General features: G+C 38.5%; 1 protein-coding gene and 1 non-coding gene across 2 annotated transcripts; one reads left to right on the plus strand and one right to left on the minus strand.

Moving 5' to 3' along the window:
* The first annotated feature begins 3842 nt into the window (after window positions 1-3842).
* Window positions 3843-22438, plus strand: LOC113012551 (otoferlin-like). The gene is made up of 42 exons (XM_026152828.1): window positions 3843-3938; window positions 4983-5052; window positions 5584-5710; window positions 6097-6151; window positions 6240-6371; window positions 6466-6528; window positions 6636-6720; window positions 6810-6969; window positions 7046-7232; window positions 7351-7537; window positions 7671-7894; window positions 8195-8303; window positions 8536-8713; window positions 8854-8974; window positions 9060-9160; window positions 9245-9335; window positions 9426-9542; window positions 9654-9806; window positions 9919-10108; window positions 10821-10945; window positions 11051-11185; window positions 12078-12239; window positions 12330-12449; window positions 12546-12707; window positions 12840-13002; window positions 13090-13163; window positions 13242-13268; window positions 13385-13516; window positions 14817-14889; window positions 15480-15598; window positions 15696-15833; window positions 15946-16077; window positions 16362-16489; window positions 16601-16771; window positions 17635-17795; window positions 18111-18253; window positions 18371-18459; window positions 18608-18706; window positions 18813-19054; window positions 19221-19399; window positions 19644-19744; window positions 22090-22438. Exons 2-42 carry the CDS (start codon window positions 5007-5009, stop codon window positions 22268-22270), a joined length of 5382 nt encoding a protein of 1793 aa, XP_026008613.1. The 5' UTR covers window positions 3843-3938; window positions 4983-5006; the 3' UTR covers window positions 22271-22438.
* A 2404-nt stretch (window positions 22439-24842) lies between these two features.
* On the minus strand, window positions 24843-24915 carry trnaa-agc (transfer RNA alanine (anticodon AGC)). Its single transcript has one exon. It is a non-coding gene; the product is annotated as a tRNA-Ala (tRNA).
* Window positions 24916-25189: the final 274 nt, after the last annotated feature.

The following is a 25189-nucleotide window of genomic DNA, read 5'->3' on the forward strand; positions in this document are numbered from 1 at the left end:
TCAGCTGAACTTTTTCTAAAAAGTATAAAACGTTTAGCTTTTTATTAGCAAATATCTACTGATAAATAGTTAGTTTTGAGAGAAAAGAAAACATTTTATAGGCATCTTACATACAACTGTTAGCATTAGATTTAGCTAAAATAAAGTCTATACTGTCTCTGAGTAAACTTAGAATGACCCAATCAGGAACCAGAAAAGAACTGTGCTGGTGCAGTTTGAGTTGAACTGTTAATACTACTACTACTACTACTACTACTAATAATAATAATAATAATAATGATATTGATAATAATAATAACTAGACAATGAAACTGTTTTTCACTAGGGTAAACTAATCCATATCTGTAGGAAATAATTACTAATAACACTAACAAGGCTGGCAATGTTGTGTTATGTGCATAATTACATGCAACTCCACTCTTTTAGCTAGAAGGAACGACTGCTACTAACAGCTGCAATGAAAACAACTTTACAGCTTCTCAAAATGTATTTTTCTTTTCAAGCCCTACATACTTTATGGTGAATGTGTCCCCGTCTGGCAGCTTAAACATATAAACTTTCTTTTGTGCTCACTATAGAGACACAAATGAGTCCAAATTATATGTTATCTTGTATAACATATCTTGATTTGGATCAGAAAACCTTGCCTTTTGACTCTCACTCCAAAGGCTTTTAAAAAAAAAGTCAGGTATGTTTAACAGTCCTTCTAAATTCGGTCTCCTCTGCACTGTGAGCAGTATTTTGGGTATCAGCTGACTGTTAAGAGTAGTGAAAGGATATTTGTTCCTTGTCTTTAGTTCCCTTCCAGGTATGGTCCTCTTTTTTTCAGCTGTGTAGTGAGCCAAACACAGTACAGCCAACTGCAGTGACAGTTCTTCGGCCACCAGGTGGTGTTTCCATTCCTTTCTTGGGGATTAAAGAGAGAAACATGGTAAGATGCAAAAATGTATAGACTCTCCAAGCACTGTCCATGATGTGCTCACACAATTTGACAACACAAACGCTCTCACATGATTTTTGTTTGCCCATTATATGATAATAGGGTGTTTTATTATATATAGTACACATTTCTATCCACAGACATTAAAAATAATCACTCAGATTCTGAGTATTTCTTTAGTTTCTGAGGTCATATAGGGTCAAATACACCCAGGCCCTACGTGCTGACTAGTTAGCACAATGCCAACTCAACACCACCACCAACAATGCCCTGTGGCTGTGTTTCACTGGTCAAGCTTGCCAGAGTCGTCATCCAAACAGTCTGAAATGTGCCCCAACGATATAGTACACCACAGTCAGCTGGTGTCCCCACAGAGTCAGTGGAGCATGAATAAGATGTTGATAACCAATCTACAACCAACAGCCAAAAGAGGTCTTTGGACACTGGACCTACATGGGATAAGGTTGCATGATTGGTATCAATTCATTCTGTGACTCATCTGTGACTCATCCTAGACGACATTGTCAAAGGTGTCACTTTCTCATGCATATTCATAAGTGTTACCTAAATATTCATCCATAATATAGATAATGCTTTCTTTTATTGCACAGATATTGTGTTTTGAAACTCTTATGTTGTATAAAGAAGTCCACTTCAATCTGATTTTATTCAAGGCGCTTAATATTGCAAGGTCAAAACCCTACAAAATTAGCGAGAAATGCCCAACAATCAGATGATCCCCTATGAGAAAGCAATTGTGACAATGGGAAGGAAGAACTCCCTTATAACAGGAAGAGACACCCAGCAGCACCTGGATTAGCCCTCTGCTCTAACAAGCTAGAAGGTAAGAGGAAAAAGAAGAGAAAAAAAGAAGAGCACAGAGACACTAGAACAAAACAAAAACTATAGGAAATTATTAAGTCATGTTAATTTTTGTTCTTTGTCAAAACAGAAACACCAGCGATGGCAGACTGGTTTGGTCCCTAGAGTCATCTTCTGTGCTTAAAGTTGAATTTGATGACAACATCCATCAGAGAATGAGGTTAGTATATGAGACAGCAGGGGCAACCAGTAACTTTGCACTATTGGTGACACGGTTAGCTCTCCTGGAGGAACTAGGACATCTCCTCAACCCCTCTTAGCTGGTATTGAATCATGTAATTAACAGCAGAATCCCTCAACAGACACCAGTGACACCACAGGCTGGTGTCACTGAGCTGACACTTCCCACTGCGCAGGTGGGAAAAGAATATATCTGTTACGGATCTAGGTAAAAACAAGGAAGCTACTGCACAAAGTTAAAAACAGTGTTTTGTTTGAAATGCATTTACCCAAAATAGTTTCATACATGCATCACTTAAAATAGTCTTTGCATCATTTAATTAAGAGTGTTATCCATAGGCATTTTCCCTATATGATAACAAAGATACTGTGTTTGTGTTATTTCCTGCAAGCAAATCTATTTCTTTTATTGTGAACAGCGATACTGCCTCTTAATGAGGTTGCCACATGCAACACTGACTGGGCCATCTAAATAATTTAGGGACTTGTTTCATCGGATACTAGGAACTTTAGACTTTGACGTATAGCTTACAGACTGGCTGTATGTGTAATTGATGAGATGATGAGTTGTACTTCAGCATGCAAGAGAAGTTGCATTGAATAGAAGTTGCTAAAGCATATCTCAGCTCGGCAAAATAATGCAACACAATCAAGGCTTTTGGCAAATACTTCTACTCCCCCTGTTAAAAACACATGCTGGTTCCTTAATCTTTCAAGTAAATAGCCCTAATGGTAAATGGCCTGTATTTATATAGCGCTTTACTAGTCCCTAAGGACCCCAAAGCGCTTTACATATCCAGTCATCCACCCATTCACGCACATTCACACACACTGGTGATGGCAAGCTACATTGTAGCCACAGCCACCCTGGGGCGCACTGACAGAGGCGAGGCTGCCGGACACTGGCCCTCTGACCACCACCAGTAGGCAATGGGTGAAGTGTCTTGCCCAAGGACACAACGACCGAGACTGTCCAAGCCGGGGCTCAAACTGGCAACCTTCCGATTACAAGGCGAACTCCCAACTCTTGAGCCACGATCGCCCCAACAACAGAAATAACAACAGTGACTCAAAATTCAGGTCATCTTTGAAATTGCTCAAACTTAAATGGATTTGAAACGCAAGGCATTGCAAATATGGTTTGACATCATTTGGCAATTTCACGATGATGATAAAAGAAAATGCATGTGTGCCCCAGGACCAAATTGGGCGCAGCACCTTATTAATGATTAAAGGGCAGCATTCTTTCGGCTAGGATGGGCTGACATTTTGGTTACTTCCATGAAATCCTATCACTCGTTACACAGCAATATACTGATTACCCAAAGTTCACACAGTTTAAAGCACTTCCAGTAGATTTTTTTATACAACCCTAACTTATGGTAACACTATGAAAATCTTAGAATTGTCTTTATCTTCACATTGTAGCAAACTTGATTATTATTTAGTGCAACATACTTTCTAAATTGTACTTAAAACATACTTTCCAGTAGTGGTATTGAAGCTTTGCAGGCTATGTTAGGAAGATTCACTACAATAGAATGATCATGAACTATCTCGTTCATTTGAAATATTTTAGATATATTTATATATATATTTAAAAAAAGAAGCTTAATACATATATCCTTTGTAGCAGACAGAGCTTGTGTGGATTGGCAGACAGTGACGTCTCTCAGCGGTCCCTAGTTATAGTTACCAGTCTCGGGTTCAACACTCATGCACTATTCATTGGTGTATCACATCACTCCTGCCCAACTTTAGACTTAGACAAACCAAATTCTTTTCTGCGCAACTTTACTTTGTAGCCTTATTCTTTGTGCTGCGCAAATGTCTAAAATGTTTACGTAGTGTTTCTGCCATTTCCAGAGGGAAAAAAAGAGGAAAAAATAACAGCCTGCTTAGAGGAAGGACACAGGGGAATCATTCCTTCTGTATGGTATGTATGATCAGATTATTTGAAGTCCTTAGCAACACCAATTTAAGTGAAAGATCAGCTGTACTGTGCAAATAACTTTGGCAATTAGGCCTCAGTGTTTTTGCAATATACTTGAAAGACTGTTTCTTTGATGAGGAACCCTTTCGTGGCTTGGTAGATTAGATTCAGTTGAGTTAAAAAAAAGTTATGTTTCAGAGCTGCAAAAATATTCATTCTTTTAGTTATTCTAAATTTTCTAAGTGTGCATCTCATAAGAGTGCTTAAGTTGGTATTGGTTTGAGCAGTTTGAAGCATTGATGCTTGTTTTATACATTCAACAGAAAGTGTTGTAATATATTGCTTTGTTTTTGGATATTAGTGAAAACTGAAAATATAAAAAAGCAAAATTCAAAACAGCTAAAAAAGGTGACACATGCTAGTTAATTGACACCACAGAAATCCAATTTTCCGTATATTTTTTTAAATCTCGGATAAATGAGGGGAAAATTGAATTTTCCATTGTCCAAGCTGTTAATCATGTCCTTACGTTTTCGTTTATCCTGGCACCTGCCCCACAGTGTGCCACTTCCAAAATTAATTATTTTAAGTGTATTATTTTTCACAATGCATGTGAAATGTATCCCCTCCAATTCATGTATTAAGGTCAGCCAATCTAAATAATTGAAAAGGCCCTTTTAAAGGGTAATCCGGGGTGTGGTAGTATGGTGACACCCTTCTTCTTACACACCTTCTGTGCTGTGTTCTGTCCTTACACTTGCTTTTTGTTTGCTGTTTGTTTTAGCATTTAATTTAAACAGTCCTAATAATTTAGCCTCTATCTGCAGCACAGGCCAATAGTAAAGTGCCATGGTTTATTCTGCTGTGGTTTTGCAGGTGTGTTACTGAAGAATGGGTTTGGTTGCTGTTTCTGGCAACAGAACATGCACAGAAAATATACAAAAAACAAAAAAAACAAAAAACGCACAGACCATTAGTTCACTCATATTGATAAAAAGAAAAGTACAAAATTGTTATGAAATTTTTATTGTTTTATTTTTTTCACAGAGCACTCGATGATTGTTGTGAACCATGAAGCGCAGTAAGAACCGTGGACAAAAGGAGGACAGAAATGGAGGTATTGGCCATCATGGATGATTAGGTCAAAATAACTCAAAACCCAGCAACCACTCAAAATGTATTAGTATCCTGAATATAAAATACAAAATATCAGCTTTTATATGCCAATCTTGTTAACATTTCAATAGCCTAATAGCTATTTGGATATTAGATAATTAATCCTGCACTGTTGCTTCTAATTGGTAGATGTATCATATCAAAAGGTCAGCAGGATGGGTTTCAAATTATGTTCTATGGTTTCATCTCTCTGTGTCCTCTTGGTGAAAACAACTAGTATAATGTCGCTACTATTAATGGTGTAAGGAATTGGTATCAATCTGGGAAGGGTAGTATTTTGGCTTTATTTCCTGAAGTAAATACTGGACTGCCACTGTCACAGCAGTCAGGCTACCTGCTGTATTCTCTTTTGTCTCTGCTGGGAGAGGCTGAAGGTATTTTGGGGTCTTCTCTTGTAATGACATTCTTGGAATTAACGCTGCTACTAAAATAACACGTTTTCCTCACTCTGTGTCTTTTATTTGATCTACAGATGAGCCAGCAATTTTGGAGACAGAGGACCTGGATCGCCAGGGCATGTTCATGGGAGGAGGCGTGGACCCTGACACCATCTCACTGGCCTCAGTCACAGCTGTCACCACCAACGTGTCTAATAAGAGGCAAGAGTTCTGTAGTGCATGAACAGCAACAGAGATACACACCCTGGATCTCTGTTCAAACTGTTCAAACTGCTGCCAACCTGCAAAACCATTCAGAACAATAAAAATGAGAACGAGTGGACTGAGGAACAGTTTATCCTAGCATTTGCTTCCACTACTGAAGTTTCCACCTCACTACACACTTGACTATAAACACTTTACGCTAGCTAAGTTGTGTACAATGCCGCTGTGTTTATTTTTTATCTTTAGTTACTTACCTATTTGTATTAATTCTAATTCTAATTATTTATTATTTTTATTTTAATTATACATTGTATAATGACAATGAAGATCATTTATTTGCGTCTGTCTCACTCTACATTAACCACGTTCACATTGCGATGCAGGTCAAAGCCAGACATCAAGATGGAGCCCAGCTCTGGAAGACCAGTAGACTATCAGGCAAGGGAAAGTTGTTATTGAGTGTTTTTATATTTAATGTAGTGCTTCTTAAACAATAGCAGACAAACATTTGATTATTTAATTCCAGGTCAGTGTGACAGTGATTGAAGCCAGACAGCTGGTGGGCTTGAACATGGATCCAATGGTTTGCGTGGAAATCGGAGAAGATAAAAAGTACACCTCAATGAAGGAATCAACCAACTGCCCATATTACAACGAAGTGAGTCTGTCATTACATCATGTATAATACTTTATTAAAGTTTATTAAAAGGGCAACTGTGCATCATTGTCATTAAAACTCTTTTAATCTCCAGTATTTTGTGTTCGACTTCCACGTCCCTCCAGATGTTATGTTTGACAAAATCCTGAAAGTGTCTGTGAGTCGTCCCGTTCCTTATAGTTAAACGTAAAAGTCACTGATAGCAGTTCCTTTTCACAAGCGCACTAAACCCTGTGTTGTTTACTTCCCTAAACCAAACTATAGGTAGTGCACTCCAAAAATCTTCTGCGTAGTGGGACCCTGGTTGGAAGTTTTAAAATGGATGTAGGCACAATCTACTCCCAGCCTGGTAAAGAATTAATCGAGATCAGCTTTTTAAAAATATCACTACGTTAATGATACAAATGCATTAATAAATATGTCTCCCTTGACTTGTAGATCATCAGTTTTACCACAAATGGGCTCTCTTGTCTGACCCTGATGACATCACAGCTGGCTGTAAGGGCTACGTTAAATGTGATATTGCAGTTGTGGCTAAAGGGGACACTATAAAAACTCCACACAAGGCAAATGAATCTGAAGAAGATGACATAGATGGGTAAATAAAACACAGATGTATTCTTTTTTTTAACATTTGAAACTAGTGAAGAAAATATATTAACTCTCTATTTCAGGAATCTCTTATTACCTGAGGGGGTGCCTGCAGAGAGGCAATGGGCTCGTTATTACTTGAAGATCTACAGAGCTGAGGGGCTCCCCAGAATGAACACCAGCATCATGGCGAATGTGAAAAAGGCCTTCATAGGAGAAAATAAGGACCTGGTTGATCCTTATGTCCAAGTACAGTTTGCTGGGCAGAAGGTGAGTGCTAACAAAGCTGCCATGCGTTCGTTCCCCTATGTAGCATTTTTTTTCTCATCCAGCTCAAAATCTAAATCTCACTGACATAACATAAGTTTACAATGTGTGATTGCTACAGGGGAAAACATCAGTTCAGAAGAGCTGCTATGAGCCTATCTGGAACGAGCAAATTGTTTTCACTGAGATGTTTCCACCACTCTGCAAACGTATAAAGATCCAGCTCCGAGATTCGGATAAAGTGAATGATGTTGCGATAGGAACGCACTTCTTAGACCTGCGCAAGATTTCTAACGATGGGGACAAAGGTGATGCAACTTTAAATGTTTGAAGAAATATCTTCTCCACAAATTAACTGCAGAAGATTTTCTTTTGACATGTCAGTTAGTTTTGCTCTTGCAAATTATTAGATTAAAATCCCCTTTTCTCTTTGTTTTTCAGGCTTCCTTCCGACTCTTGGGCCTGCTTGGGTGAACATGTATGGCTCCACTCGTACCTACACCCTGATGGACGAATACCAGGAGTTAAATGATGGACTTGGAGAGGGCGTGTCCTTCAGAGCCCGTCTGCTCATCAGCCTTGGCATGGAGCTCCTGGACACCTCCTCCCCTGAAATTACCAGCTCCACGGACGTGCAGATGGAGGGAATACCCAACATCTCAGAGGTGAATGCCTGACTGGATGGGCAGTCATGCAGATGGAGCCAACTGTTTCTCCTACTGATGGGTTATGTGCCTGCAATTACTGTGAATTATTAATAGTACCTGGTGTATTATTAATAGCTGTTTGCATCAATGTGGCTAAACTCAGTGGTATCCCTCATAATATGGGATAAATTGATTGTTGTCAATATGTAATGAATTACAGTGCTTTAACCTTTTTTTTTGTTTTACATTGATGCCACCTTTATATAAGTCTTTATTCTTAAACAGATGATTATACTTGTCCATTTTTTGATTTCACAGACCGCCACTGGAAAGGTTGAGGAATTTTTCCTCTTCAGTTCCTTCCTGGAGGCCACAATGGTTGATAGAAAGATTGGTGATAAGCCCATACACTTTGAGGTCACCATAGGTACTTTCCATCACCTCGTTGTCAGTTTTAGTGTTTAGCAGACTTTCTTTTGAGAAATTAGCATGTCTAATGACCTTTATTAAATATCTTTACACTGTTTTATCCTTTACTATATTAGAATAATAGCTGTGTTGCTGTAGTTTTTAAAAAATATAGAATCATATATATACTATTATTGTAGTAAGTACCGCATCTTTTATGGTTTAACTGTTAACATCATGGTTGTTGCCAGGTTATTATGGAAATGAGAACGATGGAGTTGTCAAACCAAAAACAAAGGGGAAGAAGGGTGATGGAGATGAAGAGGAAACTGAACTGATCAACAATTCCAGTGAAGAGGAGATGGACGACGATGGAGACCTGCAGTCAGTGGCAACAACCCCACCCATGAAACCTGTCATCACAGACCGGTCAGAGCAATAATATCACATACAATACAAAAGTTTTTAGTTCTTGCTTTGATTTAAAAGATTGTAAAAACAGTTTAGAAGTATTGATTTAGGTATTTTAAAAAACAACATGTTAGATACGCTCTAATTTTAATCCACAGAAATTATTTCCATCTGCCATATTTTGAGAGGAAGCCGTGCATTTACATCAAGAGCTGGTGGCAAGACCAGAGAAGGAGGCTGTATAATGCCAACATCATTGACAACATTGCTGATAAACTGGCAAGTCATGCATTAACTTAAAGCTAAGTTTGTCTAAGTCAACGCCAACATAATTTAAATCATTATCGTTATGTTGCTTTCATAGGAGGATGGGCTGAATGATGTGCAAGAGATCATTAAAACAGAGAAGGCCTATCCCGAGCGCAGGCTTAGAGGTGTTCTTGAGGAACTCAGCCAAGGATGCAGGTCCGTGGTTACAAACCTAAGCTGCACATGAAGTGTTTTTAATGATTGTAAACATTTGCACTCACCAAACCTTAACTCTTTCAGTCAGTTTCTTTCATTGGCAAACAAGGACCAGAGTCAGTCGGGCAGAACCAAACTTGACAAGGAGAGACTGAAGCTGTGCTTGTCGGAAGTGGTACGTAAACTCAAAAGAGTAATCTTTATTGTTCCCACCTATTGATTATATTTGTACTGTGCTAACTGCTGAACCTCTTCCTCCTTTTAGGAGGCCATTGGTCAGCAAGCTAAGACCATGAGGTCACAGGTGAAAAAAAGCACAGTGAGAGATAAGCTGAAGCTGGCTCAGAACTTCCTGTCGAAGCTGCGCTTTCTGGCTGAGGAAGTGAGATCTATGTCTATGTCTTTATTTACAAATAATCTTTTTTGGTGCATTTGTATGTTCTATAGTGGTTATTCAGTAACATATTTAAATGAGGACTCATTCTTATTGCAGCCTCAACACAGCGTTCCAGATGTTTTCATATGGATGATAAGCAATGGAAAGCGTATTGCTTATGCACGTGTCCCCTCTAAGGACATCCTTTATTCCAGCATATACGAGGAGAAGGGAAAAGACTGTGGGAAAGTCAAAACAATCTTTCTCAGGGCGAGTACCTAATCTATTCTGATACAAACTCCCAGTCTATAATGAAACTTTTCCTTATCTGTATTCTGTGTTCTTCAGCAGCTAAAGTGTTTTGTATTTTCCTCTTGTAAAGATTCCTGGTAAAAAGGGCTTTGGACCAGCTGGGTGGACAGTGCAATCCAAGATAGAGATTTATCTGTGGCTGGGTCTGAGCAGGCAGCGCAAAGACTACCTGAGTGGCTTACCTAATGGATTTGAGGAAAATAAGTTGTCCAGAGGACCCGGCTTGCCAGCCTCACCACCCATCAGCCTCACCTACATGAGTAAGGCCATTTTGCAGCTCACCTTACACCAGCTTTTCTCATAACAAATATCTACCATTCACACTGTGGCTAAAGGGACAAATTATACCCATTCACAGCTGTGTAAATTTATTCTTCAACTTTACTAGATTAGCTTTGTGAGAATCTCAGTTCAAAATTATCCTTTACCATATAGTTATATTTACTCTTTTTATGGCCTTCCTCGCTTTAAGCCAGCTTTCTTCTGATTGGCTGCAGGTGGGTGGACATGCTATGCTCACAAAATAGACTCTGTTTAGATTGTCATAGTCACTATGCTGTCACCCACTGGATAGTGAGGTCTTGTCATGAAGCCTTAGAGAGATTTGTATCTTGGTGTAAAACTGGTCTTTATGAGTGAGAGGTGGCTGTGACTGACATTAATCACCCATTCAATAGAAACTCATCAATCACAAAGTTTTCATTTCTTTAAGGTGGCCTTTATTGTCTTTCTGAACCTTAATAGTAACGAACAATCACACATAATTTCCAAACCATAACAGCACCTCCTGCTGGTCATTAGAGGGATTTGCTACTTGGCTTCTTTTTTTTACACCTGGAAGCTGCAACCTGTCTTTTATATGGAGTGCATGGCAAAAAAAGAAAAAGTATATCTCTAAATCTAACGTAGGCAAGAATTACATATACTGTTATATACTTCTATAGTCACTTATGAGACTTTACTTCTCTGTAGTGAAACAAATCTTCCAGCTGAGGGTCCACATGTACCAGGCTCGCAGCCTGTTCGCCGCTGACAGCACAGGTCTGTCCGATCCATTTGCAAGAGTTTTCTTCTCATCGCAAAGCCAAGTCACTGAGGTGGGCAAGATCAAAAGTTGTTTTAATGAGATCACCTGTTAGCATGAAATTTTATGTACTTGAAAACCTGTCCTCGATCACTTTAAACGTTTTGTCTTCTTGCAGGTGCTGGCTGAGACCCTCTGCCCCACGTGGGACCAGCTGTTGGTTTTTGAGAATGTGGAGTTGTTTGGGGAGGCCAGTGAACTGAGAGATGACCCTCCTATTATTGTCATTGAGCTCTATGATCAAGACACAGTGGTAAGGGTTATTTTGATATACAGAGGCCTCTCTGTTTATAATAATGTGGACAAAACCTCGACAGCAGTCTTACCATGATCCTTCATCTTTATATGTTGAAATGTATGACTAACCTAGTCACGAGAGACTAAAAGTAGCATGCGGTATACCCGCAATATTTTTATTTTTATGATTACATTTTTTTTGCATAAATGGTTGTGGGTTGATTTCATTGAGTTTGTCTTTGTCTCCATAGCAACCTGACATGAATTATATCTGAAGGAATTTGTTTGCTGACTGACTATTTTATATTATCTCCTGACAAAAACACCATTGTTTTGGATGACCCTTTGGATAAGTAGAGTGTGGATTGGCTTGATGTACTGTAGCAGCACTGTCATGTGTGCAGAGTAGATTCCTTTGAAAGGCATGCAAGAGGAATAAGGACCTGATGGACCCTCGTGATTAACTTATCCCTGTTGCATTCCTTTAAGTAAAACTTGTGCTTTTGTATGTGACCAACAGGATTTTTGACTTTTTTATAACCACTAACTGCAAGAAAGATTAAGTTGCTTTTGTTCTTTTTTTTCTTTTTTTTTTTAGAAACAATGATTAGATATTCACTCATTTTCTGAATGTGCATAAATGCATATCTGTTTTGCAGTTCACTGGTTATTTTAGGGATCTTTCATTGTTTACTTTGTCTTTTATCTTCAGTCCTTTTTATCTAGTGTGAAACATGTGCACCTTGAGCCATGTTTCTTCCTGCTAATGGGACTACTTACTTCACAATCAGCTCTCTAATTGCTTTTTTAAATGCACTCATTGTAATATAAACACTAATAGGGTAAGCCAAGAAGAGCATTTTTTAAAATAATCAGATTTTTCACTGCGTCTGGTCCTTTGCTTTCAGGGTAAAGCTGACTTCATGGGCAGAACCTTTGCTAAGCCTGTGGTCAAAATGGCTGATGAGCACTACGGTCCCCCACGTTTTCCTCCCCAACTGGAGTACTATCAGATCTACCGTGGAAACTGCACTGCTGGAGAAATGCTGGCAGCCTTTGAACTGCTGCAGGTTAGCTTTCCAAAGTACAGACAACATCAACCCGTGAGCTTATGCTTCCATCACTTCATTTGCTTCATAGTTCTTTATATCGTCCTTTAGATTGGCCCCAATGGAAAAGCTGACCTACCTCCCATAGATGGTCCTACAGATATAGACCGTGGCCCAATCCTCCCAGTACCACTGGGGATCAGACCAGTGCTCAGCAAGTACAGGATTGAAGTAAAGACTTCAGAATAGCTTTGACTGTTAACTGATGGACATTCACTGAAAGAAAGTAAAACATCTGTAATGTCAGCTAACCTTTCTTTTCTTTAGGTTTTGTTCTGGGGCTTGAGGGACCTGAAGAGGGTGAATCTCGCCCAGGTGGACCGGCCTCGTGTGGACATTGAATGTGCTGGAAAGGGAGTTCAGTCTGCCCTCATCTCCAACTACAGGAAAAACCCCAACTTCAGCACTCTTGTCAAGTGGTTTGAAGTGGTACCGTACTGGCACTATTGATATATTTTTCCGTTATGCATTTGCGTTCAAACATAGAACTGAAGCTTGGGTTGACTCATGTCAGCCACCACACCTGCTCTGCAAGAACTCACTCTGGATTTTGTGTGTCAGGACTTGCCTGAAAATGAGTTGCTTCACCCGCCGCTGAACATCCGAGTAGTGGACTGTAGAGCTTTTGGCCGCTACACTTTGGTTGGCTCTCATGCTGTCACCACTCTGCGGAAGTTCATCTACAGGGGAGCTGACAAGCAAGCCAACAACTGGTCCACTACAGGTATCAAATAACAGAAAAGTAGAATATATGTTTGCGCCACACAGTATTGTCTGACAGTTTGTGATGATGATTTTTTTTTTCTTTCAGAGGAAATTATTGTTGTCAGCATGGATTCTGAGCCTTCTTTTAAGAAAGTGGAAACTGTTGTCAAACTTGACTGTGTAAGTGTAACTTTTGAAAATTTGAAAATTATAGAGATAAAAAATACAAAGTAAACACAATCTGGTGTTCCTTTGTAGGGCTCTGATGCTGTGGTCAAAGTTGAGGTAAGTAGAGATCTGTACTTGCTTGATTTATAAATCAAACTGCATTATTTTATTTCACGGTGAATCAAGATGTCTCAAAGCCTTAATCAAAAGATCTGTGTTACTTTTATACAAAGGATGATGACAAGGATGGCAAAGGGAAGAAAAAGAAGAGGAAGAAGGGTGATGAGATGGAGGAGGAGGAACTTGACGAGAGCATGCTGGACTGGTGGTCCAAATATTTCGCTTCCATTGAAACTTTGACAGAGGTAACAAGCCTTCTTTTGACTGATTATATAATGTTAACAATGTTGCAAAGTATGATGATGCAGTACTACACGAAAGTTTTGAGTTGTGTCTCATTTCTTTATGTTTTGCTTACTGCCTGTCTTTTAAATTTTTTTTAAAGTGTTCTTGAGCAATAGTGCTCCAGGATTTCTGTGGGACTTTCAGAGTTTTTCTTTGGATATTGGCTGCTTTTTCACTTATTTAGAGTCCAGTTCTTCTATGTGACCATTTTCCGAGAAACTGCTTTTTCTTTATTTGGTATCAATGACCTATATAACATAAAAAGACCTAGGGTGGAACGAGGGATGAACAAGTGTTTTGAACGAAAAAGGCGTTTCCCAAAGAGTTATTAGCCAAAAACTTTGCATATATCGCCATTATGTGCAATGTGTCCTTTAAAAAATTAAAGAAACTGGTAAAAGTGGAGGACAAAATCAAAAGCAGCAGGCCTAAAGACTATCGTCATATCATTAAGAAGTAGGAAAAAAGGCCAGCAAGAAATCACACAGAATCTGCGAGATGCATCTCCTTAGGTCTATCTATCTACTGCTCATTCAAGCCTCATCAGAAATGCTCTCGGTGGAAGGATGGCTGTCAAGAAGCCATTCTTAAGGAAGAGAAACAGGGAGAAAAGGCTGCGGTGTGCCAAATAACACAAGACCTGAGCTGAAAATCAGTAATAATATGTCTAATAGGGTTATGAATTCTAATTTGAAGCTTTTGGATCAAATCATTGTCAGTATGGATCAAGGAGATCGGGAGAGAGGTACAACACTGAGACACTATCAGTCATGGACTGGCCTTCCCGGACCTCAACATTACTGATGCATTGTGGGATAATCTTTGCAAAGAATGGAACAAAAGGCAGTCAACATCCAGAGAAGAGCTTTGAATGTCCTTCATAAATCCAGGAGAACTATTCCTGAAAATGATTTAAAGAAATAACAAGAAATCTTGCCTAAGAGAGCTTTGGCTGTGTTGAAGAACAAAGGTGATCGTATCAAATATTAACTTTCAAGCTCATTCAATCTTTACAAACAGTTCTTTCTTTATATACAACATTTCTGTATTTGTTTTCATGTTTCAGTAAATCATTGCAACTATTTTCAAATTTCCTTTCAAAATAAAGGGCAGCTAAAGACTTTTGCACAGTGCTGTAGATTGAATTTTTCTTCAAGACATTTTTTTAGACTTAATGGATCTTAACCTTGATACTATAGCTGATAAGTAGGAGGTTTTGTTTGGTCTAGACAGTTAAGAAATAGAGCTTTACTCTTTCAGTCACTCAAGGCTCAAGAGGCAGCTCTCTCAGACTCAGAGGACAAAGATGACATGGACATTGCAGATGGTGGAGGTAAAAAAAAAGAAAAAAAAGAAACCTTAAATTTCTTCTTTTTGTCATCAGTTTTAAAATCCACTAATTGCATCTCCATATGTTTTTGTGTTTGCTGAATATTGTTTTTATGTGCTTTAATAAAAATCTGTGATGTTCATAGTTTGACACGTGTGCCTAAGTTTAAAATTCATCCTTTATTAGCTCACTAACTCTGTTGTTTTGTTCTACAGTGCAGTAGTGAACCTCATAGCCTTCATAGCCCAAGAATGCCTCCATGTAGATGCTGACATGAATCCAAATTTCCATTCGTAGGACAATTGCTTGTTTTCTTCTCCCGTACATGCATATTTGTCATATGCTAGCCATGAAAGTTGTCAATAACAAGACAGTGACTAAAAACACAAAGATGATGGAGCATGGCACACAATAAAGAATTAGCCAATACCTACAGCGTCACAATACCAAGCATTCTCACTGAACTCTATACTTCAGGAGTTCAATGGCATGCTTGCTTTGTACCGTAATGGCAACTTTCATGTGGAATTCATGTCTCGAGCGCTCTGCTCCTTCTCCCTGTCCCTGTGTCCTCACCACTAACCTGTACTCAGATATCAAACCTGATGACTCTCCTGTGAAAGGCACAAAGAAGGGAAAAGGAAAGAAAGATAAGAAGAAACCGGCAGTCGACCCTTATGAGAAGAAAAAGCCAAAGCTGGATGAGCTGAAGGTATACAGTTGTGACTGCGACATACAGACACGGTCTTAGAAAACAAGTCATTCCAAACCTAATTTATGTGTTTATATATACACTTATCTGTGTTCAGGTGTATCCTAAAGAACTGGAAAGCGACTTTGGTAACTTTGAGGACTGGCTGCACAGTTTTAACCTGTACAGGGGAAAAGCAGGTGATGATGATGATCAGAATGTGACAGATGAAGATAGGATTGTTGGAAAATTCAAAGTAAGAAATTGTCTCTTCTTTTTCATTGATGATGAAAGTCAAAGCTCTTTAAATAATTCTTTCATATTTTCCTCTGAATGCCCATTTCATTTGTATCGCTGTGTCAATTCAGGGTTCGCTGTGCATGTACAAAGTGTCGGATGATATGCCAAGAGACATGAACTTTGATTCCAACATGGGAATGTTTAATAACATTCCTAGCAATGATCCCATTAACGTCCTTGTTCGGATCTATGTCATCAGGGTAAGCTATGTGCTCTGCTGTGAATATTTATTTCAATATCCTGGGAAGAGGTCCTTTAGCTCCTTTGAGTGCTCATAGTCAGGTTCATACCAAGGGTGCTAGCTTGTGGATGGTTCTGAGCTCTGCATACGTTAGCTTTAGCCACTTTGCCTTTGAGAGTTTCTTTCAAATACCCACCCACATTTGGAAATGTTTAAGGCTGACTGGCTGGTTACCGGTCATAGCCGAGAATGCTAGACTTACTTATTATTATCATACTCAAATTTATCCATTTTTTTTCGTAGGCAACTGATCTGCATCCAGCAGACATAAACGGTAAAGCCGACCCCTACATTGCAATAAAACTGGGAAAAACAGAGATAAAAGACAAAGAGAACTACATCTCAAAACAGCTGAACCCACTGTTTGGCAAGTAAGTAATTTTAGAGCATGGCCTTATCTATACGATCTTACAAGTTTTTATTTTTTGTGAATATACTGAATTTTAATTAAAACCTTAAAACTAAAATCTGTCTCTTATTAGATCTTTTGATGTGGAGGCCACATTCCCAATGGATTCCACATTAACTGTGTCAATTTATGACTGGGACTTGGTGGGAACTGATGATCTCATTGGAGAAACCAAAATTGACCTCGAGAACCGTTTCTACAGCAAACACAGAGCCACGTGTGGTATCACACGCGCCTACGCAATGTAAGGATCACACAATCTGTTTGACTCAAGTAGCATTAGCCAACATGAAAGCAAAAACAAAAAAAAACAGTACTTTAATTTGTTCATTTTCAATAGATGCACTGCTCTTCACCACAAACTTTACTACAAATTCAATCAAATGAAAGCGTTCAGCTAGCTAACATTAAAGCTCACAGCCACCATTAATAGTTAACCTGTTGCTAGTCTGTCTCCATAGATGTCAAGAAAAACCTAGTTCCTGTTGTACTTAAAACTGCTTATGATAAAGTTTGGAGCAAAGACATCATGATTTCTCGAGAAGCCCAACTGGGTAACAAGGCAATTAAATTCATCTCCAGAACTGGGCAACTTACATCAAATCAGTCTGGATCAGGGGTGTCACAAGCCAAGGCTCGGGGCCCAGAATTGGCCTCGCAAAGGGTCCTAATCTGGGCCACTGGATGGGTTTGTAAAATGTGAAGGAGGCATACATTTTGTACTTTTACTTTCATACGTTTTACAGCTTTTTCTGCTGATAAAGACATCCACATGGCCAGTTGTACTTTACCAAAGTAGTTAAGTCACGGTTAATTAACATAAAAGTGGGCTGTGGCCCATGATGTAAAATGAGTTTGACATCCTGGTCTAGATGAATTTGATTTGTGTTAAAGTCTTCCTTTAATATTAAACCCAACATATCTGTGTGTGTGTGTGTGTGTGTGTGTGTGTGTGTGTGTGTGTGTGTGTGTGTGTGTGTGTGTGTGTGTGTGTGTGTGTGTGTGTGTGTGTGTGTGTGTAGGTTTTTTACAGTTTTAAAATGTCACCATTTACTTTCATTTGATTCTAGTTTTAAAAATGTTGTTTTTTTTAACCCTTTTTTGTAGCCATGGTTACAATGTGTGGCGTGACCCGATGAAACCCACCCACATCCTGGCTAAGCTGTGTAAGGATGGCAAACTGGACGGGCCTCACTATGGTCCTGCAGGAAGAGTGAAGGTGGAGAATCGTGTCTTCATGGCGCCAACAGAGATAGAGGATGAAAATGGTATTCAATGACCTTCTGTTTCTTCCACTTCATTTTCTCAGTAACTTACTAAAGAAAGGCAATATTGCTGTAGTGGGACATACTCTCTCCAATACTTGTTGTGTGCTTGTTTTCATGCTGGTACTACTGACAAACTGGTCTGATAAATGCCAAAAAAGTTGATTCTGTTCATCAACTTTTTGGCATTTACTTACCTTGATGATTGAGCACGCATCAAGTCTGATAAATGCTTAAACAGTTTAAAGGGAAAGCTTAATTTCATTTGCTAGCATTTGCTTTAAAAAATACATATATTTTTGTGATGATGTTTGTCAGGTCTGAAGAAGCAGACAGATGAACACCTTGCCCTTACTGTGCTGAACCACTGGGAAGAAATTCCACGAGCTGGCTGCAAGCTCGTCCCAGAACACGTGGAGACCAGACCGCTGCTCCACCCTGATAAACCAGGAATTGAGCAAGTGTGTAAACTTATTTAAATATAAAAACTTTTGATGAAAAAGGCTTGTATGTTGGAATTATCTTCTACAGATTATTTGCATATTGAAAAAAAAATCTCATCCTGTACATTTTTTTAGGGAAGAATTGAGATGTGGGTGGATATGTTCCCTAAAGATATGACAGCACCTGGTCCTGCACTTGACATTTCACCAAGGAAACCAAAGAAGTATGATTTCAACAGTCATCTTGCAGCTTTAACACACACAGTATAAAGTTCAAAACCATCTTAATGTATTTGACTAAATTATGCAGTTTAATTTGAGGTTTTTACCAATCACTATTGATCATTGATTAGTGTTTTTGCGTTTGTACAGGTTTGAACTGAGGGTCATAATTTGGAACACAGATGAAGTCGTTCTGGAGGATGATGACATCTTCACTGGCGAGAAATCTAGTGATATATTTGTGCGAGGGTAATAATGTATCTTTTGTTTTTTGTTTACTTGTTTATGAGCAGAAATCAGTCAAATCAGATTCCCGATACGGAAACATTTACAAACCCTCCCCCTTTTCTCACAGTTGGTTAAAAGGGCAGCAGGAGGACAAACAGGACACTGATGTTCATTATCACTCCATCACTGGGGAGGGGAATTTCAACTGGCGCTTCATCTACCCGTTTGATTACCTCATGGCAGAGGAGAAGATCGTCATCTCAAAAAAAGAGTCCATGTTTGCTTGGGATGAGACTGAGTACAAGATCCCTGCTCGTCTTAACCTGCAAGTGTGGGATGCCGACCATTTCTCAGCAGATGATTTCCTGGGTATTGTCAAAAATCATTAAGCTAAAAAACATCGCTACTCATAAGAGATTGTTTGTGAAACACCACTAACACAGCAGGCAACATTGTAAATTTAGGCGTAATGACATTAAGATGGCTTAACCTTCGTACTTATTCGACATTTACTGTAGAAAAAATGTCTTCATAGGTGCAATTGAGCTGGACTTGAACCGTTTCCCACGTGGCGCCAAGACTCCCAAGCAGTGTACCATTGAAATGGTGACAAATGAAGGAGAGATGCCCATGGTCTCCATCTTCAAACAGAAGAGGATCAAAGGCTGGTGGCCCTTTGTGGCCAGGAATGAAGATGATGAGTTTGAGCTTACGGTCAGTCACACCAAAGCACCACCTGAAATTATGGTTCTAAATAGGGAATGACTCATTTTTGTAATGCTAATGCAAGCAGTAAAGCACACTGTTTCGTAACATATCTCCAGGATTAAATGTGTAGTTAAACCTTTGTATGCACTGGTTCATACTGGTCTCACCCACGTTATTAAATGAGTTTGACATCTTTGCTTTAGGTAATAGCGTGAATCCACATCACTCATACTGTTTTTTGTCTTTACAGGGAAAAGTGGAAGCAGAGCTGCACCTTCTGACAGGAGAGGAGGCAGAGAAAAGTCCAGTTGGTGAAGGACGAAATGAACCAGAACCACTGGAGAAACCCAAGTATGAAGGATGTTTTCCTATCATCCATTCTTTTGATCTAATTTTTTCAGCGGCATGGTCCAGTATATTCTTTTGGCTTCTACATAAACCCCTCCTATAAACAGAAGCAGTCACATACTAAATGTTGTGTCCATGTACACATACCTTACATGCACAGATACATGCAGGTTTAAAGGTTGACAGTCCGAACAAACATCATTCAACAGGTAAGCGGAAAAAAAGAAAAACAGAGAACATAATAGATATAGTGGTAAATTGAATTGTTAAATCAATTGTTGTAAAAACAACAACAACAAAAAAAACCACCTGTTACACAGTCATTAAAAAAAACATAAAAAACAATATTAAACTTGCATAAAAAGCATTAAGAAATTTCATGAACTGAGGAAAGACAGTTGAAGGAATTTGCTTCAGTCAAACGCTGGACTTAGACCTAGGATCTTCTTTCTTTACATGGTAAGTTGCTGTTTCTTATCCTTATTTCTAACTAGAATTATTTTTCCCCATCCTGCTTTCTGCTTTATTGTTGTTTCAGGGAGTCCACTAACTTTCAAAGCATTAATTTAGTTTGTAGTAGAAAAACAGTAAAATGCTCCAAAGTCCTTAAAATCTGTAATACTGAACGTGCACATTTCTGTCCTTCTAGCCATCCTGACACCAGCCTTCTGTGGTTCCTCACTCACTAATGAGACCATTAAACAATTGTTCTGCACACAGTACAAGTGGCTGGTCATCAGGATTGTCACTGCTCTCCTGCTGCTGGCTGTGCTCACTCTTTTTCTCTACAGCATGCCCGGTTACATGGTGAAGAAAATGCTGGGAGCTTAAGATGTTCTGCACATGGTTCCAGCAGACTAATCTTAGAACCTCTGACTCACTCTCTCCTCCAAACTTCCTGTGCACTTTTTCTATTGAGCCAGCACTTTTAAACTAAATAAAAGCAATGAAGCAATACATTAAAATGTACAAAGTTATACCAAGAAAACAACATGCACTAAGAAAAGGATTCAGAAAACCATGTTCTTTAAGAAATCTACCAAATTAACTTTCACACACCCACGCTACAGTACTGTTTGGCCTGTTCATGCTGTTCATAAATCAATATCTTAATAATAGTGAAAAAAGTTGGTTGCCAGGTGGTTGCTAAGCATGTAAAATGCAATTTTTATGGATTTAAATGAGATGTTATTGTCATGAAAATAAAAGGATAGATTGGAGTTGCAGGCTTAATACACGTAAGTTTAGCTCATTGCTAGGTTAACAGGCAATGTGATGCGTCATACAGTAATATCTGGTGTAGATAAAAATCTGCAGGGGCACTTATGTAACAAATTTGGTTACTCGGCTCCTGATGATGTGTTTGTGGACAAAGAAAAACACACACACACGGATTTCTTTCAATATAGAGTTTTATTCCTAAAGTAGAGTTTTAATAAAAATGCTTTACAATGGAAAAGAAAAAAGAAGTATAGTCACTGGAAGAACGATAATCAAAAGCACCACCTCAACAGATGAAACAAGTTCATTTCTTCTGAGATATAAGAACTAAGCCTTGTGATGGATTGGCAGCCTGTTCAGAGTGTGGCAGCTGAAATTGGTTTCAGCAACGCTCACAACCTTAAACTGGACAAGCAAAGGAAAATGGATGAGTGGATCCATGGATAAGTACTAAACATATAATGCACCTGAAAAAATAAAACAGAGAGGTCAGCAGTCACTTCAGAAAAGCAGAAGCTCATTAACCCCCACCTAATACCTTTAGCAGTTGCTTAAGTATATTTTACTATGGTAAAAGTGGAAAGAAAAAGGCTGCTAAATACAATATGTTGAAAAGGTAGAAGAATTATTTTCTAGTGTTTCTATTGGTGGCTCAGGAGGTAGAGCAAGATGTTGACTAAGTAGAAGGTTGGTGGTTTATTCCCTGGTTGAATCTGTATGCCAATATATACTTGTGATACTGAAGCCCAAGTTACTCCTGATTCATTCATTGGAGTGTGAATTGCAGATGGCCCCTCCTCCCTGAGTCTGGTTCCTGTAAAAGAGAGTTCGTTAACAAACACCTGAATGCTCCAGACCAGCAAACTACCAAAATAATGCTTTTATAGAGGTGCTCACATTTGCTGATGATCAATTAGCCAAGTGCATTTTGACTAGCATCACCTGGCTGCTACTTAACTCTTAATTCCTATGGAATCAGTTATGGTGTTAAACAGGTAACCAGTAACATTTGCTTGTTATATCATGTGGGTATTTCCATCATGCAAGTAATCGATTATTTTGCATATATGTGGGCCACAATGGCTTTGGCTTCTTTAACGTCTTTTTACATCTCTGTACTCCACCAGCCGTCCAGATGTTGCCCTCCTCTGGTTCCTCATCCCCTTCAAAGCTGCGAAACACCTGATTTGTGACCAGTACAGGTGGCTTACCATCAAGATTGTCACTGCTCTTCTCCTGCTGGCCATCTTTGCTCTTTTCATATACAACATGCCTGGATACATGGTGAAGAAGATGCTGGGAGCTTAAGAGAAACAGCTGCGGTTTTTACCTTGTATTCTGTTGTGAATGGTTTCAGCTTTACAATATCATAAACTAACCACCGCATTGTTAAACAGGCGCTATCACAGTAACACTACTGATAATACTTATTACTTGAGTGTGTCTAATATTGTGTATTAATGTGTACAAATCATATTAGAGGGTTTTTTTTGTTGTTGTTGCAGTTTTTCTTGTTTGTTGAAATAGTGTTTTCTGTATTTTTAGTGCTTGTTTTTAAAATAACTGAACATTAGTCACCTTCATATGTTGTACTGGTTTAAAAGTGAGTATATTGTGTTTGAATTCAGTTTTTTGCTTTGCATCTGTGTATGATATTTTAAATTTGTGAATAAACTGAGATCTGGACAATCCATTTATCAGAGGGTTATGTCATCTCTATATGAATGCCTTCTTTGTTTAGTGCTCAATAGAAAACAAAAAAGAGTGCAGTGTTGTTTTGTCATCAGTGAGTATGAGGTTCAAATATGTTGGTTTTTTCTCATTTATATTTTTAATGTAGTACAAGCCAATTGGTGACAACCTCTAGATGTTCGGAAAGAAAATTGGTTTGTCAGTTATTTGATGTTATTTGTCTAACGCAGTGTTTATAACTCTGTACTCCACCAGCCGTCCAGATGTTGCCCTCCTCTGGTTCCTCATCCCTCTCAAAGCTGTGAAACGCCTGGTTTGTGACCAGTACAGGTGGCTGACTATCAAGATTGTCACTGTTCTCCTGCTGCTTGCCATCATGGCTCTTTTCCTGTACAACATGCCAGGATACATGGTGAAGAAGATGCTGGGAGTTTAAAAATAAACAAATAAACACGGTACTGAGTCTGTAATCCAGTGTTTTTGTATTTGGACTCTCTGGATTCTCCTTTATTTAATATTCAAAGATTTAGTGTATACACCTGGTTTTGCTTTTAGTTGTTTTTCTGGTTTGTGTACTATTTGTAGTTTCTAGTCTTGGCCTTGTCTTCATTTTGTTTGGTGTTCTCTTTCTGTCTCCCCAGTCAGTCTTGTTTCCATGTCTGTTTCTCTGTGGTTATCGTACTTCCTGTTTTATTTTGAAAATATTTCACCTTGTGTTCAGTGTGCTCAGTTCCACTTCCCCTGTCATGTTAGTCTGTATTAGTTCCAGTGTGTTTCCTCCTGTTTCCCATCCTCTCGTTATCCTGTGTGTATTTAAGTCGTCTGTCTTCATCTGCTTGTTTTTGCGTTGTTCTCTCTCTCCCTGTGTCTTTTCTTGTGTGCTGTTTCCCTTGTAATCTAGTTGTTATCTCTTAATTTCTTAGTTCCCAATTCCTAGTAGTTCCCCTTTTGCTATTGGGTCCTACCTCCACCTGTCACACAGTAATACAATGACATTTGACATATTATAAAGTTTTGATTACAAGCATATATACTATATATCATCCCCTTTTGCAAAAATTATTCTCATACCATATAATCTAATCCATTACTGTGGTGTGGTGGTGTAAAATATCATTGTTTCACAATGACGGTTATATTTGCTGAAATGATTACCATTAGTTTTAGTGTTGTGATTGTTGCTTCTCCAAGGCAAGACTGTCACATTTGTTCTGATTTATTGTAATATGAAAAGCTTGTTAAAGTGTGCAGTAATTTGTGTAGTTACGAAACAACAATAAACATTATTATCATCATCTGTCAGCACTTCTTTCCCTGGAGGATTAACTCACCCTTTCAAGAAAACCCTCGAAGTTTCAGCATTTTCTTTCACTGCATATACTGACCTGCATGTGCATGATCCTTTCCAGTCTATAACATTTTAAAATCTAAAATCTTTATTGTAAAACACTTTTAAAAGAGTTTAAAATCTCGCCACAATAGTGTTCCATAGCATGCAATGCGTGTCCAAGGAACTCTAAAATTATCAGTTGAGAGAGGATTCTGTATTATAAAGCTTCTGGCCTGTTTGCATCCATCCTGTAATGTGTGTAAATGCTCATATTTATTAATGGTTTCAATTCTTTCTGCCTTCTATTTCTATTCTTTTACCATATTTAGGGCAAATTTTTAGATCCAGGTCTTTATTTCCATTTTTCTTTCAGAATAAGAATCAGCACTTTATTCACATTTCATTTAACAGAACAGACAATCAATACCAAATTAATACCAACAATAACAAAATCACACAGATAATAAAAATACATAAAGCATATTTGTATTTCTTTGTATATAATCTAATTAATTAAACTACTTTGGCCATGTTGGTCCTCCATTTGACGTGTTCGCTCCTTATAATAAAAAAAATACACAAACCTACCTGAACACGTGGCTCTAAATACACGCTCATTTTAAACTAAATGAATATAGACAGAGGAGAGATCAATCGTTTATGAGTCTATGCTGCCATCTTCTGGTTTTCTGTGGAATTAACAGTAACAGTGCTATACACGTGCGACTGCTCCGCGTAATTCGCTGATCATTTGACACAGTTTGTTAAGAGGTCATCGGTTGCTTATAGTTAATGTATGAATGAAAATGAAAGAACAAATATTCAATAACAAAATTTAAAAAAAAAAAAAAAAAACATTGGAGGATGCGGGCATCGATCCCGCTACCTCTCGCATGCTAAGCGAGCGCTCTACCATTTGAGCTAATCCCCCTGGCTGTACGAAACCTCACGTCACTTTCTTTTATCATTGCATCCACAGCCTCGTCTGCTTCCTGTTTTGAATCATCGGGTGTTTAACTCTTTATACAACACGTGAACGTTAGTAAACACCACAAGATAACTTCTGCAGAACTTCCTCACTACTCTTGTTATTATCTTACTTAAGTTTTCTGCATACCATCCTTTTTGGTCGTTTTTTCGTAGTCAAGACAAAAAATGCTAACAGTCACTTCAACTTTAGTTACATCTATGATTCATATTAACCG

Source organism: Astatotilapia calliptera, chromosome 19 (genome assembly GCF_900246225.1).
Source record: "Astatotilapia calliptera chromosome 19, fAstCal1.2, whole genome shotgun sequence".
NCBI classification, from domain to species: domain Eukaryota; kingdom Metazoa; phylum Chordata; class Actinopteri; order Cichliformes; family Cichlidae; genus Astatotilapia; species Astatotilapia calliptera.